The sequence below is a fragment of the Epinephelus fuscoguttatus genome, linkage group LG4, assembly GCF_011397635.1.
Source record: "Epinephelus fuscoguttatus linkage group LG4, E.fuscoguttatus.final_Chr_v1".
Taxonomy (NCBI): Eukaryota; Metazoa; Chordata; class Actinopteri; order Perciformes; family Serranidae; genus Epinephelus; species Epinephelus fuscoguttatus.
The window spans coordinates 13,180,722-13,198,416 of record NC_064755.1 but is presented as its reverse complement, the minus strand read 5'-3'; the positions used below and the strand labels follow the sequence as shown (position 1 = coordinate 13,198,416).

At 41.7% G+C, this 17,695-nt stretch overlaps 6 protein-coding genes across 8 annotated transcripts in view; 2 read left to right on the top strand and 4 right to left on the bottom strand.

Moving 5' to 3' along the window:
• Positions 1 to 6,752: 6,752 nt before the first annotated feature.
• LOC125886820 (histone H3) lies at positions 6,753 to 7,172 on the bottom strand. The gene has a single exon (XM_049573145.1). It carries the CDS (start codon positions 7,161 to 7,163, stop codon positions 6,753 to 6,755), a length of 411 nt encoding a protein of 136 aa, XP_049429102.1. The 5' UTR covers positions 7,164 to 7,172.
• Positions 7,173 to 7,397: 225 nt separating this feature from the next.
• On the top strand, positions 7,398 to 8,008 carry LOC125886806 (histone H2A). Its single transcript, XM_049573132.1, has one exon. It carries the CDS (start codon positions 7,532 to 7,534, stop codon positions 7,916 to 7,918), a length of 387 nt encoding a protein of 128 aa, XP_049429089.1. The 5' UTR covers positions 7,398 to 7,531; the 3' UTR covers positions 7,919 to 8,008.
• Positions 8,009 to 9,621: 1,613 nt separating this feature from the next.
• LOC125886797 (histone H1-like) lies at positions 9,622 to 11,582 on the top strand. Of its 2 annotated transcripts, XM_049573122.1 has the most exons (2): positions 9,622 to 9,643; positions 10,990 to 11,582. In XM_049573122.1, the coding sequence occupies exons 1-2, from the start codon at positions 9,622 to 9,624 to the stop codon at positions 11,580 to 11,582; spliced, it is 615 nt and encodes a 204-aa protein (XP_049429079.1). The 2 variants fall into 2 exon arrangements, with proteins under 2 accessions (XP_049429079.1, XP_049429078.1); XM_049573121.1 differs by lacking the exon at positions 9,622 to 9,643 and having other exon boundaries at positions 10,971 to 11,582.
• Positions 11,583 to 13,391: 1,809 nt separating this feature from the next.
• LOC125886788 (uncharacterized) overlaps positions 13,392 to 17,695 on the bottom strand; it is a 49,077-nt gene continuing 44,773 nt past the window's right edge. Inside the window, exons 5-6 of the mRNA XM_049573108.1 lie at positions 16,532 to 16,544; positions 13,392 to 13,765 (exon numbers count right to left, since the gene is read on the bottom strand). Of these exons, the coding sequence (XP_049429065.1) occupies positions 13,451 to 13,765; positions 16,532 to 16,544 (328 nt within the window). The 3' untranslated portion in view covers positions 13,392 to 13,450. The remainder of the gene's footprint in view (positions 13,766 to 16,531; positions 16,545 to 17,695) is intronic.
• Positions 15,564 to 15,938, bottom strand: LOC125886815 (histone H2B 1/2-like). Its single transcript, XM_049573140.1, has one exon. The coding sequence runs from the start codon at positions 15,936 to 15,938 to the stop codon at positions 15,564 to 15,566; it is 375 nt and encodes a 124-aa protein (XP_049429097.1).
• LOC125886803 (histone H2A-like) lies at positions 16,756 to 17,173 on the bottom strand. Of its 2 annotated transcripts, XM_049573128.1 has the most exons (2): positions 17,093 to 17,173; positions 16,756 to 16,987 (listed from the first exon to the last, which is right to left on the bottom strand). In XM_049573128.1, the coding sequence occupies exons 1-2, from the start codon at positions 17,171 to 17,173 to the stop codon at positions 16,787 to 16,789; spliced, it is 282 nt and encodes a 93-aa protein (XP_049429085.1). In that variant the 3' UTR covers positions 16,756 to 16,786. The 2 variants fall into 2 exon arrangements, with proteins under 2 accessions (XP_049429085.1, XP_049429084.1); XM_049573127.1 differs by having other exon boundaries at positions 16,756 to 17,173.

Genomic DNA, 17,695 nt, shown 5'->3' with positions numbered 1-17,695 from the left:
GAATTTGCTTTTGTCCTGATTTCAGTGCATATAATAAATTACCTCTGTTGTTTATTTCTGTTTGTTTATAAATATTAAACAACAGATCATTATTCATACTATCGATTTCTGATTTTAAATTGGACATGATTTCTTCTTCAACTGATGATCTTTGTTTCATTTGCTTTAAGTTTATATATTGTTTAACTAGTGAATCATATCTCATATTTTTAAATTTATTTAATTTTTTACTTTGGAATTTGAAGAAATCTTTCATCCTAGATTTGAATATTTCCCACAATTTAATGTTTGATTTAGTTTTTGGCTTAATTGAGTTATTTTATTAATTTCAGATTTTATTTCTATTACTATCCCATTGTATTTTAAACACTGTGTATTCAGTCCATCGGTTTTTCTTTTTTTTTTTTTTTTTTAAAAAAAATTCTTTATTGAGTTCCATACAAAAATTACACTGCAACAACCAAATCATGTACCAAAACACATAAAATCAGACACGACAACACCCCTGACTCACAATGAAATACAATTTACAATAATAAAGTGCAAGTAGGCAACAAGGTGCAATAGAGTGCATTAAAAGTGCAAAATGTTCCACGGAAGAGTTTGATTCTTGTCTAATGTCCTTCTCCTCCAGAGGTCTGGATGTGTTTTATTACCATGTCTCCATCTATAACAGTCTGTTGGAGGGACATGGCACATCTGGTTTTCCAAAGTTTGTATGTAGTGATGATAATGACCAGTTGATACAGTTCTTTGTGTTTCTGTGGGATGTTTTCTGTTATGAGTCCGTACGTTACTGAGTTGTAATTGATGTCACAAGATAGACCAAATCCTTGTAAAATGTTCCACACTTGCTGGGATCTATAACAGTCAATTAACAGATGTTGTTGTGTCTCTTGTTCATTACAATAAATCATCAGACATTCTGTGGTTGTGACATAACAGCTCCATGAAACAATAACGCATACAGGGAGCCTTGAAACCAAAATGAGCCAGCGGACATCCCTGATGCTCTCTGAGTATCTCTTGTCATTTATTAATTTAATTACTTTCATATAATCTCTCTCCAAGATATTTTTATATTTAATTACACCACCATATTTAAAATATTTTATTTTATTAAAAATTATTTTACTTGTATCACTTACCCAGTTTATTTGTGTACATCTATGTTCATATAAAAAATCTCAATCAATCAATCAATCAATTTTATTTATAAAGCCCAATATCACAAATCACAATTTGCCTCACAGGGCTTTACAGCATACGACATCCCTCTGTCCTTAAGACCCTCACAGCGGATAAGGAAAAACTCCCCAAAAAAACCCCTTTAACGGGGGAAAAAAAACGGTAGAAACCTCAGGAAGAGCAACTGAGGAGGGATCCCTCTTCCAGGACGGACAGACGTGCAATAGATGTCGTACAGAACAGATCAACATGATAAATTAACAGTAATCCATATGACACAGGGAGAGAGAGAGAGAGAGAGAGAGAGAGAGAGAGAGAGAGAGAGAGCGAGAGAGATATGCAGGTAATGACAGTATCTTACAACAACATTAATGGAAGTAATAATATTATAGTTATAGTTCTGGTTACTGCGGTACAATATGTTGAAAGTATGTATTAATATCTGGCAGTATACATGTGTGACAATAGTCATATGTGTATAATAACAGTAGAAGTATGACTAATGACTAATGATGGCAGCAGCAGGAGGCATCTGGCGGGACCACGGCAGCAGCACAACCACACACGTCACGCTGTCCAGGCACCGCTGTGATATGAGTTAATCTGAGAGACAGTGGAGCACAAAGGCTCCGGAGAAGAAGCCGAGTTAGTGACATCCAGAATGGCCGGGTTAGCAAGATGCAGTAATAGGATACGAGAGAGAGAGAGAGAGAGAAGGAGAGAAGGGGCCCGGTGTATTATAGAGGGGTCCTCCGGCAGACTAGGCCTAAGTCAGCCTAACTAAGGGCTGGTACAGGACAAGCCTGAGCCAGCCCTAACTATAAGCTTTATCAAAGAGGAAAGTCTTAAGTCTAGTCTTAAATGTGGAGACGGTGTCTGCCTCCCGGACTGTAACTGAATATAATAATATAATAAAAAAAACTGAATATAATAATTATCTATAATAATAATCTGAATATAATAATTTATAATAAGGGTGTTGTCTTGCACTGCCCCCTTTTTTTTCCCCAATTTTTAACAAGACCGACCGGGTGCTTTTCTTGAGTTGGCCGCTGACACATTTTTAACAAAAGCAATCATCAGTCTAACATTCAAATCAACAGCGCCAAGGCATCCATACTCTCTGCTTTTAAACAAAAGGTCATGTTTAGTGACTTCTCTGGTGGTTCCCCAGACCAGGTTCACACATTGTTTATTTAGTTGTTTTAATATGCTGGGAGTTGGCGGAAATATATTGGCAAGAAAGAGGAGTTTGGATAGAATGTATGTTTTCATTATATTAATTCTAGATTTATAATAATAATAATAATTTCTCCATTTATTAATTTCTTCTTTGACAATATTCAGTTTTTCATCCCAGTTTCGTTCACTACAATCATTATTACAGAGGGTCAAACCAAGTATTTTAATTTCTTTTTTTATTTGAATATTTAAGTGAGGATTTTTACTCTCCGTTCCTGTCCAAACTCCTTCAGTCTTTTCATGATTTAATTTAGCACCAGACGCCAGTTCATAAAGACACAAATGACTGATTAAAATATCCATCTCTAACTGATTCTTTATAATAATGGTAACATCATCGGCATATGCCATTGCTTTAACATTGCAACTGTTATTTATAAGTTTACCAGATATCAAAGGGTCAGTATTTATTATTTTGATTAAAGGGCTAATCGCTAAGATATATAAAGCAGCACTCAGTGGACAGCCCTGTTTTACACCTCTTTCTACATTAAAAGAATCAGTAAGTACACCATTCACGTTTATACGGACACATGACTTTCTATACAGACATCTGATCATATGAATAAAATCATTAGGGAAGCCATATGCTTCCAACACAGACCACAAGTAGTCTCTAGAGACATAACCAAAGGCTTTCTTTTGATCCAGCCTGATTATGAAAAAGTCTCGTTTTTGTAGAGTCTCTCTCAATGTGCACAAGTTGTCCCACATCAGACGTCCTTTAATTGCACGTTTGTTCTTTTTCTATAATATTATCTGGAGTAGGCTGGCACGGTGGTGTGGTGGTTAGCACTCTCGCCTCACAGCGAGAGGGTTGCCGGTTCGATCCCGGGCATGGGAGCCCTTCTGTGCGGAGTTTGCATGTTCTCCCCGTGTCAGCGTGGGTTCTCTCCGGGCACTCCGGCTTCCTCCCACAGTCCAAAGACATGCAGATTGGGGACTAGGTTAATTGGTAACTCTAAATTGTCCATAGGTGTGAATGTGAGTGTGAATGGTTGTTTGTCTCTATGTGTCAGCCCCTGCGATAGTCTGGCGACCTGTCCAGGGTGCACCCTGCCTGGATAGGCCTGGATAGGCTCCAGCCCCCCCGCGACCCTCAAGAGGATGAAGCGGTTAGAAGATGAATGAATAGATAATACATCGTGGTATTTAACATTGTTGGTACAACTTTATAATTGTATCATTATAGTAATATTTATTTTTTTCTCACTAGCTCCAAGGTGATACTGCTGGCCAGGGGACTGCAGAGAGCCATGACCAATTTCCAGGGAAGGGATACAACACAGGCAGCAAAAGACATGGTCAACTCTCTTTGTTCAAACATGTCAGCTAGATTCCATAGAATGGAATCCAACCACATCCTTGCAGATGCTGCTGCTCTTGACCCAAGATTTAAAACGATGGTAGAACTGCAGACGAGACTTTCCAAAGAATATCAACTGCAGCAGCAAGACTCACTCTAAGCAGCAGCGAACCCATCCAGCAACCGGTCCAAGAGGAAGGAGCAGGCAGTGCTGCACCAGAATCAATCGTTTGGAGCTATTTCCATGAGGAAGTAAGGGTGGCAAAAATTAATCACAATTTTTTCTCTAAATCTAGTACGACATCAGTGTAGTATCACAATCTCATTATAAAATTGTTTTATCTCCCACCCTATGAACAGGAAGCTGGAACAGTGTCAACCAGGAATCCCACAGCAGAGGTGGAGGTGGAGGTGCGGACTTACCTAGAGAAGCCTCTTGTTCCAAAAAACGAAGTTGAGTCAAATATGGAGGGTGGACTGGTGGCTGAAGAGGTGTCAGTTCACCTCCTGGGCACTACCGAGGTGCCCCTGAGCAAGGCACCGAACCCCCCAACCGCTCAGGGTGCCTGACCAAGGCAGCCCCCTCACTCTGACATCTCTCCACTTTGTGCATGTATAGGTCCTGTTTGTGCATGTGTGTGTCTATCGGACCTGTGTGTAAAAGTGTAAAAAATTGAATTGAATTTCCCCTCAGGGGGATTAATAAAATATAAAGTATATGTATGTGTATATATATATATATATATATATATATATATATATATATGTGTATATATGTGTGATATATATATATATATATATATATATATATATATATATATATATATATATATATATATATATATATAAGTGGTGGAAAAATCGGTTCCCCTTGTACCCCAGGCTTAGCAAGCTCATGGCTAAGAAGCTTTGCGTTGTAGCAACATCAGTTCCGTCTGAGAGAATATTCTCTAAGACTGGACAAATAATCTCAGAGAGGAGTCGTCTCAAGCCCGCAAAAGTAAGATCACTTGTCTTCCTCAATGTAAATTTGCCAAAGGACAAGAAGGAGAGGCAGAAGAAGCCATAAAGCATGGAACTGCATTATTATTTCAGGGCTGTCATTTATTTTGTTTACACTTTATTTTGTTATTGTTTACAGTAAGTAAGCCTTGTTTGATCTGATATGGCTCAGAGTCAAGGAGCTGATCTCCTGTTTTCGTAAAAGCAGCTCAGAGGGGTATTCCAGAAAGCGGGTTTAGTGTGGTTAGTGGTTTAATATGTTAACCCTGAAATGAGGGAAACTCTGGGTTTTAAGTTCCACAAAGAGAGGTAAATCAAACTCTGAGTCAATCCCCATGGCAACTGACTCTGTGAACATAACCTGCTCGACGGCAGGTTTTCTTCAATAAACCCTGAGTTTTTCTCTGTCTCCTCCCTCTTACATGCTGTTTCATTTCCTCATTCATTCAGTCCGTGTCAAAGCTTGTATCGAAGTGCATTAATTAGCGGAGATCATTTCTTTGGACATCGGTTTTTGTCTTAACATTCAAATATTACACACCGAAAACTGACCCTCAGCTCAGAATCAAACCTCTGTCCTTTTTATATTTATTATTTTTATTACACTGCACAAGGATCAGACTGTCAGTCTGTTAGAGCAGCTCCGAAATGATTATTGCACATAATGTGTAGGTCTAATTATTTAAATTTTAAAAATCGGTATGAAGCTTTAGACACGTAGTATCAATGACTAATGATCTCTATCACTGATGTCATTGGTCGCACTGATGGAACATAATTCCTATAGCCTAATACTGGGGATTATATGTTAATATTTCTGAGTGAGCAATGGTGCAGCATTTCAGTGTCTTTAAATTTACTACATTTGTAGCTGAAATAAAGTCACTGAATGCTGTTGAGTCAAGATACAAATAGATGTCCAACATTTTAAAATCTACTGTATTTTAACCTCAACGTCTTTTTAAGTGCAAATCATCAAACATATTATTACTGGGTCAAACTGTGCGTTTACAGTCATTTTTCAGTTTTTCAGTTGCTGCCCCCTGTGTTTTTCCCCATCAGATTAAATCTGAACAAATATATTATGATATATTATTAATATACTGTAATGTATCTACAGCCTGAGTCTTGTATACTACATTTCTTCTGGGTGCTTTCAGTGATTTTACATAAAAGAACGAGTGAGAGAAAAATCCACCACCCTTCCTTGGGAGACATGGTGTTACTGACCAACCACTTAGTATTTTTTTTCCAGCACCTTTAATCTTTATAATAAGCTACTTGAAAGACTGTATTATATTGTTATATTATTTTAAGCTTTTCTGTATTGTTAAAAATGTTCTTGTGTGGAAAATTTTGCACTATAAGTTGTCAAGGTAATTTTATTTACACACACACACACACACACTTTATACAAAGGGTAGATCCAAATTAGTGACCTCACTGTCAAAGCAGAGGGATATGGCGCCACCTTGTGGAATATTTACAATGAATCCAGATCAGACTTTAAAATCTAGTCCACACATGTCAAATGAAGTTATCAATATTTCAGAATAATTTAAACTCAGATATCCCACCAATAGAATATATAGGTGGGATATCGAAGTTTGAAATATTCCAATTCAAATCTCACCCCATCATTCCTCCCAGTGATTATTTCCAGGATAAAATGAGTTACCCGCAGGCTAATCTCTCAAGACAGATTCTGCAATTTACACTGTATTGCATTTGATTGCCCCCCAGGCTGGCTTCTTTAAATAAATGTAAAAATGAGCCAGTCATTTGAATGGCTCGTTGAAAGGAACGGTTCTCTAAGATCCGGCTCCCTTCAAAGAGCTATAGGCGAAATCCCATCTAGAGAAAACTATTTTGACTTAAAAGCAATAAAATTATTAGATTTTATAGTGAAGCGTGTGTTGTGAGTAGAGGAGTGAGCTCTTGAGTGAGGAGTGAGGTGGCTCTTAAAAGAGCCGTTGTGGTTTGTGGAGCGGCAGCAGCAGCAGCAGCAGAGTGTTTAAGCTCTCTCTCCACGGATGCGACGGGCCAGCTGGATATCTTTGGGCATGATGGTGACTCTCTTGGCATGGATGGCGCACAGGTTGGTGTCCTCAAACAGGCCCACCAGATAAGCCTCACTGGCCTCCTGCAGAGCCATGACAGCGGAGCTCTGGAAGCGCAGGTCGGTCTTGAAGTCCTGCGCGATTTCTCGGACGAGGCGCTGGAAGGGCAGCTTGCGGATGAGCAGCTCGGTGGATTTCTGGTAGCGACGGATCTCTCTCAGAGCCACAGTACCGGGCCTGTAACGGTGAGGTTTCTTCACGCCGCCGGTGGCCGGGGCGCTCTTACGGGCAGCCTTGGTAGCCAGCTGCTTCCTCGGGGCTTTGCCTCCGGTGGATTTACGAGCGGTCTGCTTGGTTCTTGCCATGACTTCTTTCTCTGGGAAGGAGAATGATGCAGTGAAACGACGTGATGCGCTGCTCTTAAACTCTGAGAGCGGCTGTGAGATGGTGACGCTGCTTCAGACCTCCGGCTCCTGATTGGTGAGGGGCTCCTACGGAGGTCAGCACCGCCTGAAGGAGCGACCCACCGCCCGAGACTCCGCTGCTTATTGGCTGGAAATCCTTTCAAAAGGTCCGCTAAAATTCAGGCTGGGCCGCCCTCTGCTGCTCTGCTGAAGCCTCTTTTCTGGTTGGTCTGGCAGGAACCGGCCCGCGCTCCGTGGATATATAGAGGAGGGTTTAAGCTGCTGAGGGAACACTTCTCTTTGTCCCGACTTTAGAGAGCACCTGAAAAATGAGTGGCCGCGGCAAGACCGGTGGAAAAGCCAGAGCCAAGGCAAAGACCCGCTCCTCCCGTGCTGGGCTCCAGTTCCCAGTCGGCCGTGTCCACAGGCTGCTGCGCAAAGGAAACTATGCGGAGCGTGTCGGTGCCGGCGCTCCCGTCTACCTGGCGGCTGTGCTGGAGTACCTGACCGCTGAGATCCTGGAGTTGGCTGGAAACGCTGCCCGCGACAACAAGAAGACCCGTATCATCCCCCGTCACCTGCAGCTGGCTGTCCGCAACGACGAGGAGCTCAACAAGCTGCTGGGCGGAGTGACCATCGCTCAGGGCGGCGTGCTGCCCAACATCCAGGCTGTTCTGCTGCCCAAGAAGACCGAGAAGGCCGCCAAGGCCAAGTAAACCTGGACACTCTCTGACTGCTGCAAACCAGCCCCCCAAACGGCTCTTTTAAGAGCCACGCACTCACCTCATAAAGAGCTCTCATTCTCATGTCGCAAATGTAAATGACCAATTAAAAATAGTCATATTTCTATCTAATGATCTGCTGTTTGTATAGTCTTTGACAATGGAAAAACATAGTGATCATAGATGTGTTGAAAAAGCAGTCCTTTGATCATAGTATCAAAGTAAGAATTAACTAACGACTGAAGAGGTTACTAGGGGGCATAAAATGCTTCAAAAATAGTTAACCTTTCTGAAATAATCCCCAGAGGATCTGAACAATTTAAAGTATTCATACTGATTAGTAATACCGAAGGGCAAAGACATTAAACTGTTCCTTTTAAAGATCAGAGTACTTACAGAGCTGGTCAATTAGGACAACTTTTGTAAAGCAACTAAACTATAAACTTAGGAAGTTTTGTTGTCTATCGTCGTTGTCCTGTTCTTGCCAGTCAAATCACCTCACACCTCTGTTTCTACAGTAAAAACATCTGATCACAGGGTACATATTTTACACATGCTCAGTCTCACTCAGAAGAAACCAAGGTGAGCAGGCTGAGAAAGTAAATTGGTTACTAACCCAAAGGAGATAAACACTTGCTTCAGAGACTTCTACAAGGAATTGTATTCCAGTAGAGTAAATGCCACTGAAGCTGATTTTTCAAACGTTTTGCCAATCTGAAGCTTCCTCAATTTGAAAGTGCATCACAAGATGATGGATGCTCCAATTTCTAAAAGTGACATCTTGAATGCTATTCAGGCCTTCCCCTTTGGAAAAGCAGCGGGCCCAGACGGCTTTGGCTGTGAATTTTACAAAGCATTTCATGAAAAACTTGTCCCTTTCATGCTTAGGATGGTGAATGACTCTGTGAGAAATAAGAGGCTCCTCAGCTCATTGTATGAAGCAAATATTTGTTTGCTTCTAAAAAAAGGGAAAGGAAGAGTCTGACCCTGCAAGTTATAGGCCTATTGCTCTTAAATTGTGATCAGAAAGTAATAAGTTAATTTCTAGCTCAAAGATTGGGTAATCATATTTCAACAACTGTTGAAATACTTCACGGTGTGAAGTTTGGTGATCTTGAATATATATGCGGATGATTTACTGATCTGTTTATGGGACCCAGTAGTCTCTGTTCTTGACCTCCTGACCTACATTAAATCATTAAGCAGACTGTCAGAATTACAATTAACTGGGAAACATGTGAGTTTATGCCTTTGAAGAATAATTTGTGTCCTATAGTCTTGAAATCTTTGCCATTTAAATTACTCACTACCCACATTAACTATCTTGGACTTAAGATTCCTAGAAAAGCCAAATTTTTATTCAGATTGAATTTTTTGGATATGATGAACAACCTAAGAGCTAATATGAGGAAGTGGAGGTTGCTTCCCCTTTCAATGATTGGTCGCATCAATGCTATTAAGATGGTTGCACTTCCAAGGTTCTTAAATCTTTTTCAAAACCTTCCTATCTGTTTACCGGTGTCTTTCTTTAAATAACTCCCCACTTGATTAATATGTGTTTTGTCTGTGGGTGTGACTTTGTCTCAGTCCATTTTCTTCTTTGTAAATCCATGTGATCATTGATTGAAGACCCAGGTCTATTTCAAAGTCATGAAATCAACCAGACTTGATGTTGTTCGCTCGCAGTAGCTCCAAACATGACATCATCACTGAGTATTTGTTTCTCATCATAGTTTTTTCAGATGACAGTGAGCTGTGATGCTGCCACCAGACTGCAGTCTTTGTATTGGACCACAGACACTGACACATAACATGTGGAGCAAAGGGAAATAAGAAACAGAGATGTCTTCACCTCAGGATGATCAATAAAGTCCACACAACTGCTTTTGATTTCATCTTTTTCCAAAAATGGGCAAACACTTCGACAAATTCAGGGTAGAAACAGACTGAAGGACAGGGAGTCAGAAATGAGAGGACAGATTGTATAAAGGTTTGTTGGAGAACAGGTAACAGAAGATGGAGCTGTCTGGGGTGCTTGTGCGAACTGACACCACTAATGTAGGCTTATTCATTATTTATATTAAATAGAAACGTTTATGTTTCTGTTACATACCATATGTAAATAATGTAAATAATTTATACCTTTCCACATCAGAGCCTCTTATAAATCCACTCAACATGTGTGTCCTTTTTGAATTTTGGATCAAACCTGTTTCTATTCAGAACAATGACAGACAGTTTATCTGAGCTGCTGTTACTCTGTGAGTTTTAAATGAAGTCCAAATCTAAATTTCCATAGGCTACTTTGAACCACAGCAGAAAACACAGAATAACTGTTGTGTTACACTTAATGAAGTCTTTTAATAATTTGTGTAACATTTAAAGTCACTTACTGCTTCCACAGACAGCTGACATGTATTTGTCCATATGTTTGATCATTAATTGTACAACTACTAACTATTTAAATCTAAAGGAGTCACAGCAGCAGCTCTGATGGGAAGTCTGGCTGAACTGCACCATGCGCCTCGGCCATCATCAGTGTGTTTGCTGCGACCAGAATAATTTGAGTTTATTCCAAAGTCATCGACAGCAGACGGTTGTTTTTACACCGAGTCCCTGAGCAAACATGTGGGCTGCTGGAAAACGGCTTTGATGGAGCTGTGATGCATTTGAAGTCATTTTAGGAGAGAAATGAGTGGGAAATGCAGCTGAGCAGTGCTGGCCACGGCGGTGAATAAGTGAGGTTTGGAGGCTCCACAGACAAAATGCAGAGAGCATCAGAGCTCTACATGACTTGAATATGAAGAGACACAAGTCCGCTATCGGCTCCCTTCACTGTCAGCCTTCAGCACTTGTCCCACATTTAGTTTTTCACCTTTTGTCAGTCAAGAGAAAACACAAGTGCTCCAGCTTTCACACTGCACAGAGGAGCCACGGGCTGGGTTGAGTCTCCACGGTTCTCATGCCGTGTTTATGTGCAGCCTCCTGCTCGGAGTTTTCAACAGTCCAGTCAGACTCTCGAGTGACACTGAGCAACAGCAACATTATGGCAGAAGAAGCTCCAGCTCCAGCCGCCGCGCCGGCCAAAGCCGCCAAGAAGAAAGCTTCCAGGCCGAGGAAAGCCGGTCCCAGCGTCAGCGAGCTCATCCTGAAAACTGTGGCCGCATCCAAGGAGCGGAGCGGCGTGTCTGCGGCCGCTCTCAAGAAGGCTCTGGCTGCCGGAGGCTACGATGTGGACAAGAACAAGTCCCGCGTCAACACCGCCATCAAGGCTCTGGTGGCTAAGGGCTCTCTGGTCCAGACCAAAGGGACCGGGGCCTCCGGCTCCTTCAAGATGAGCAAGAAGGCTGCCGAACCGAAGAAGGTCAAGAAGCCGGCCAAGAAAGCCGCTCCTAAAGCCAAGAAGCCCGCAGCGGCCAAAAAGCCCAAGACAGCGGCAGCCAAGAAGCCAGCAGCCGCTAAGAAGTCTCCCAAGAAGGCCAAGAAACCCGCAGCGATTAAAAAAGCAGCCAAGAGCCCCAAGAAGGCTGCAAAGAGCCCGAAAAAGCTCACCAAGAGCCCCAAGAAGGTGGCCAAAAAGGCCCCTGCAGCCAAGAAAGCCCCCGCAAAGAAGGTAGCCAAACCCAAAGTCAAGAAAGCAGCAGCCAAGAAGAAGTGAGCTGTCATCAGTCTCATCAACAAACTACTCACGAAAAGGCTCTTCTAAGAGCCACCCACACCATCTTTAAAGAGCTTCTGTTAATACTAGGACCCTAACTTCTCCAGCTATAATGGGGGCAAATGAGTATTTTCATATCATTGGCATCTCTTTACTCCATTACATTTATCTGACAGCTTTAGTTACTTTGAAGATTTAAATGACTTATACAACATATCAACAAATAAATGATGTATTATCAAACTACCCATATGATGACATTAAAATGTCCATCTTGTCCAACTAGACAAACAATCAAGAAGGACAGCTCTGTCCTGGGTTGCTCTCTGGACTCTGCAGGTGGTGGGACACAGAGATAACAGCTCAGCTGTCATCCTCCTGAGGACTAACACTCCCATCCCCTGCATGAGGAGATCAAAACTCTCTAGAGCTCCTTCAGCGACAGACTGATTTACCTTTTTTTTTTAAATTCACATTCTTTTATTGAAGAGATTTCACACATACCAATCAAACATACATCACAATACAATATATCTAATTATAAAGTGCTACCAGTGCTAAAGTGTATATTTCACATTAAGCAAGGGGTTCAGCTCAGTCTGGAGGTTCAAAGTCAAGCAGGTTCCAGGGGAGGCTCTGAGCCCTGTCCAAAGTTCTCCTTCTTCTGAGGTCTTTCAGAACTTGCTTAAAAATCATGTAACAGTCTGTTTAATGATCATGACACATCTGGTCTTCCACAGTTTGACACATACGATGCTGATGATCAACTGGAACAGTTCTTTTTTTCTTGGAGGCATTGTGTCTTCCAGGAGACCGTACATGACAGAATTATAGTTCAGATCAAAAACTAGGCCATGGCCCTGCAAGGCGGACCAAACAGCCTGAGCCTTGTAACAGTCCATTAAGAGATGTTGCTGCATTTCATCTTCGTCACAATAAATCATGGGACATTGTTTTGTTGTAACATAGCAACTCCATGACACGACAGCTCTAATGGGAAGTCTGCCTACGGACATGAGCCGGCGGACATCTCTAAGATTCCCTGAGTATTTTTTATTGTTTAATAATTTAATTACATTTATTGATTCATTTTCTGGAACATTTTTAGATTTAATAATTCCACCATATTTATAATCATTTATTTTATTAAATATTGTTCTACTTGAATCACTAGTCCAGTTAATATATTCAGTTACAACATCAGCATAGATTAATTTATAATAAGGGCCAGGCTAGATAGACTGATTTACCCAAAGTGTGTGAAGGAACGTCATCGCAGGTCCTTCCTGCCTGCTGCTGTCAGACTACTAACCAACACTGCTGACAATCAGCTGCACCATGGACACTTTATAAACACCATTATAAGCATTACTGTTCCCCTTGTTGTTGTTTTTTGCACATACAATCACTTTGCACTAGATATGCTCTCTTTAATCCTTTGCTCATTGTTCATCAAAGGGCCACCCATGTGTTCCTCTAGAGAGCAGACTCCCTTACATGCTAAAACAGTGTAACCGTTATGAATTAATAGTATGTACAGTTGTTCCAGCACAACCATGTAGTCCTTTGATGCAATATAAGTAATCTAAATAAGAATTAAACAAAATGCCATGAAGAAGATGAAACAGGTTGGTACTCAGGAGGATCAATTTAATTTACTGAACCTCGGGACATATAACCTACCCGACGAACAGCCTGGTCCTGTCTTCAACAAACACCTGTTATTGTTAATCTGTTTTATTTGTGTTCGACATTGCGATGACTAAACTAATATTGTAACACGGTAATATAATCAGACACGAGCTCTTGAGAGGATATGGGTGGCCCTTAAAAGGACCTTTGGTTTCCAGTAATGAACAGTCAATGATTTAACCTCCGAAGCCGTACAGAGTGCGACCCTGCCTCTTCAGAGCATACACCACATCCATGGCGGTCACAGTCTTCCTCTTGGCGTGCTCGGTGTAGGTGACGGCATCACGGATCACGTTCTCCAGGAACACCTTCAACACACCGCGGGTCTCCTCGTAGATCAGACCAGAGATACGCTTCACTCCACCACGGCGAGCCAGACGGCGGATGGCGGGTTTGGTGATTCCCTGGATGTTATCACGGAGAACTTTGCGGTGACGCTTGGCGCCTCCTTTACCGAGTCCTTTTCCTCCCTTGCCGCGACCACTCATTTCGTCAGAGTCTAGTTTGTTCTGAAGAAAAACTGAAGGTTAGAGGTTGTGAACGTGGATATTTAAATCCTTGCTGCGGACGTAGTTGAGCTCTGCTGGGCGGAGACATTTGTTCTAACAATAGAAACTAGGACACTAGGATGAACCCTTCACCTTCACAGTCGAGGCGGGAAATTATTATTCTACTGTGAATCACTCATCGATAAACCGCCTGTTTTTTTTTTTTGGTTTTTTTTTAATAAAAATTAAAGCATATACAAAACATCAGGTAGTAAACATAAAACCAAAAAAAGTGTTCCATAATTATTTATAAAACATATCAAGACAATTGCGTAAAAATAACACAAACAAGAGACAAGAAGATGCAAGGACGTTTTTAGGAACCAAAGAATAACTGAGTGACTTGAGAAGAGTCTTGAATTTTATGACAAAGGCTAAAAATTCACAAAAATTAATTGAGTTAAATAACGTGTTCTTGTAAGTAAAAAGCTTAGCATTTAGAAAAACAATATCATATCAATGAGATTCAAGAGCGCTTTTCTCTGGATTATCACAATAACAAAAAATGTCCCTGAGGTTCCAAGAGAAATATTTTCTATATTATGTTTTACAAAAGGAGCAGGAGGCATTATGGTCTGTAAATTTGGCAACAAGATAATTGGCGGGGTAGTTTTTGTGTAAAATTCTGAGGTGTACTTCTTTAGCTTCATTTAAGATGCATTACTCACAAGGTAACAGCCGAGGTCCTCTCCAGTTTATGTTCTTAATTTTAGACCTTCAGAAAAATTTGTCTCTTGGTGCAGTTTCATCACTTTCTTTGATCAGTGAATATTCTTATTGTTACACTTTTTATCTGTTATCTTAATTCTATCCAACATCAGTAAAGGCCGTGTTATATTACTCTCATCATATCTTAGATGGTTTTTCACAAGTTGAGTTAACACATTTAGAAAAGCAAGAGTCAAAGAAATGAATTATCTGAAAGGAACTGGAAAAACTGTGTATAGACAAACTGTTCATTGTTCATGGCAAATTCATCAAAGAAATAATTTACCTCATTGGAACCATGTATGAAAGGATAAATATTTGTTTCTGATAAGTTTATCACAGTTGTTCCAGAGAGATGTTTTATGTCCCATCTGCCTGATGTAAGAATTGTGTCACAATAAAACACTGACAAAAAACCAATACTGATGATGCTCCTTAGTTGGTTAACATCATTTTTGTTTGGTATCAGATCTCCTTTAGAGTCATGGCAGGATATGCAACTGTACATTTAATCTGAGGCTTTATATCCTCTCATACCAATCCACCAATTCAGAAATTGTTAATTCTTAATTTACCATTAAATGATTCAACTAAACCTTCTAATGTTCACATGATCAAACACTACAATGGTTAAGTTTTGCTTAAGTTTGTTGGATCTGTCTAAAGAGAAAACTGGATTATTAAGCTTTATTTTTGTTGTACAGGCAGGGACAACACAACAGTTCTGTCTTTGATTTTCTTGATGTGCAAAACAATGTGTCAATAGAGAAAATGAGTATCAGGTCTGTACACCAGATGCATGGAAATGGATATGTCCTGCTTACTGTAGTACTTCTGATTCCATAAGAGTATGTGTCTCGAGTCTACATTAAGAGTCATATTTGGCATGTATTCACATGCACATAATTGGCTTGGTGTAAGGAAAAAGTTAATCATAAACATATCACCACTACTCCAAAGGGAACTGATCTTCAGATAAAGTGGGTGGCTCTTAGAAGAGCCGTTGGATTAATCTCAGAGGCAGTAAGACTGTTTACTTGGAGCTGGTGTACTTGGTGACGGCCTTGGTGCCCTCAGACACGGCATGCTTGGCCAGCTCACCGGGCAGCAGCAGGCGGACGGCGGTCTGGATCTCCCTGGAAGTGATGGTGGAGCGCTTGTTGTAGTGAGCCAGACGGGAGGCCTCACCGGCGATGCGCTCAAAGATGTCGCTCACAAACGAATTCATGATGCCCATGGCCTTAGACGAGATACCGGTGTCAGGGTGGACCTGCTTCAGCACCTTGTACACGTAGATGGCATAGCTCTCCTTTCTGGTCCTTCTCCTCTTCTTGCCGCTCTTACTGGCGCCCTTCGAGACGGCTTTCTTTGAGCCCTTCTTGGGCGCTTTCACGGTGGTTTCAGGCATCCTGCTCAACTTTGATCGTTCAGAATGTGGATAACTAATTCAATGACAGAACGGTCTATTTGTATCGCCCTGATGCAAATATAACTGTGCTGTTGCTCGCACAGGATTGGTTTTCTTCTGAGTGAGACTGAGCATGCGCCAAACAAATAAGTGACCCTCTCATCAGATGTATTTACTGTAGGAACAGAGGTGTGAGGTGATGTATTGACTGACGACAACAGTAAAGATAAACAACAAAACTTAACAAGCTGATAGTTTAGATATATGCTGCAATATGAAAGCTGATGGTGTTGACCAGTTGAGGAAGAAATACTCAGATTTTTAATTCAAATAAAGTAGCAATACCAAAATATAGAAATACCCATTTAGATGTCCTGCATAAAGTTTCATTTAATCAAAGAACTCAATTGAACGTTTTTAAATGTTTGGCATTTGGGTCTCTGTTTCTGGTCTTCTGACTCTTTTGCCTCATGTATTTACAGTCACTGTGAATGAATGTACTTGTTCAAACCCTTCAGTGGGAGAGAGGATTACTATTTGTTAGGTACTGGTTTTACTCAATGGTGTTAATTTGTTATTATCAGACTTTTCATTACTACAATAGTTCTATGCTAATTGGTGCCGTTTGATGTTCACCAGTAGTTTTTAGCTCATATTTATCAACATCCACTGGTGTAATGATCGTTTGTTCGGTCACATACCGTTAAGAATTAATTGTTTGGACTTTTAAACATTAATTGGTCATTTACATTTGCGACATGAGAATCAGAGCTCTTTATGAGGTGAGTGCGTGGCTCTTAAAAGAGCCGTTTGGGGGCTGGTTTGCAGCAGTCAGAGAGTGTCCAGGTTTACTTGGATTTGGCGGCCTTCTCGGTCTTCTTGGGCAGCAGAACAGCCTGGATGTTGGGCAGCACGCCGCCCTGAGCGATGGTCACTCCGCCCAGCAGCTTGTTGAGCTCCTCGTCGTTGCGGACAGCCAGCTGCAGGTGACGGGGGATGATACGGGTCTTCTTGTTGTCGCGGGCAGCGTTTCCAGCCAACTCCAGGATCTCAGCAGTCAGATACTCCAGCACAGCCGCCAGGTAGACGGGGGCGCCGGCACCGACACGCTGAGCATAGTTTCCTTTGCGCAGCAGCCTGTGAACACGGCCGACTGGGAACTGGAGCCCAGCACGGGAGGAGCGGGACTTCGCCTTGGCTCTGGCTTTGCCACCAGTTTTTCCGCGGCCAGACATCTTTATTATTTTCTAAAGTCGGAACAAAGACAAGTGTTTCCTCAGCAGTAGAAACCCTCCTCTATATACCCACAGAGCGCGGGCCGGTTCCTGCCAGACCAACCAGAAAAGAGAATTTTGGCGGACATTTCCAAAGAATTGTCCGCCAATGAGCAGCGGAGTCTCGGCCATGCGGTGCTGAGCTCCAATCAGGAGCCGGAGGTCTGAAGCAGCGTCACCATCTCACAGCCGGTCCCACAGTTTCGGAACAGCAGGTCGCAATTACTAAGCAGACAGCTCGTAAATCGTTGGTTACGTACTGTAACCCCAGATTCTATGAGTGTAGGCACAGCCCTCTAAGAGCCGTCGCTAGTGGGTTTATCCCCGCGCGCATGCGCAGTCGTGAAGATTTTCTTTCGCGCCACTGTGCCCTGCACAGTTGCCCCCTGGTCCGCATACAGGGTATATAATACCTGCGTGACCAGAGATCTGCTCCCTAATAAGCCAGCTTTTTCGTCAGCTGATGTTGGTGGGGCAGTGGGG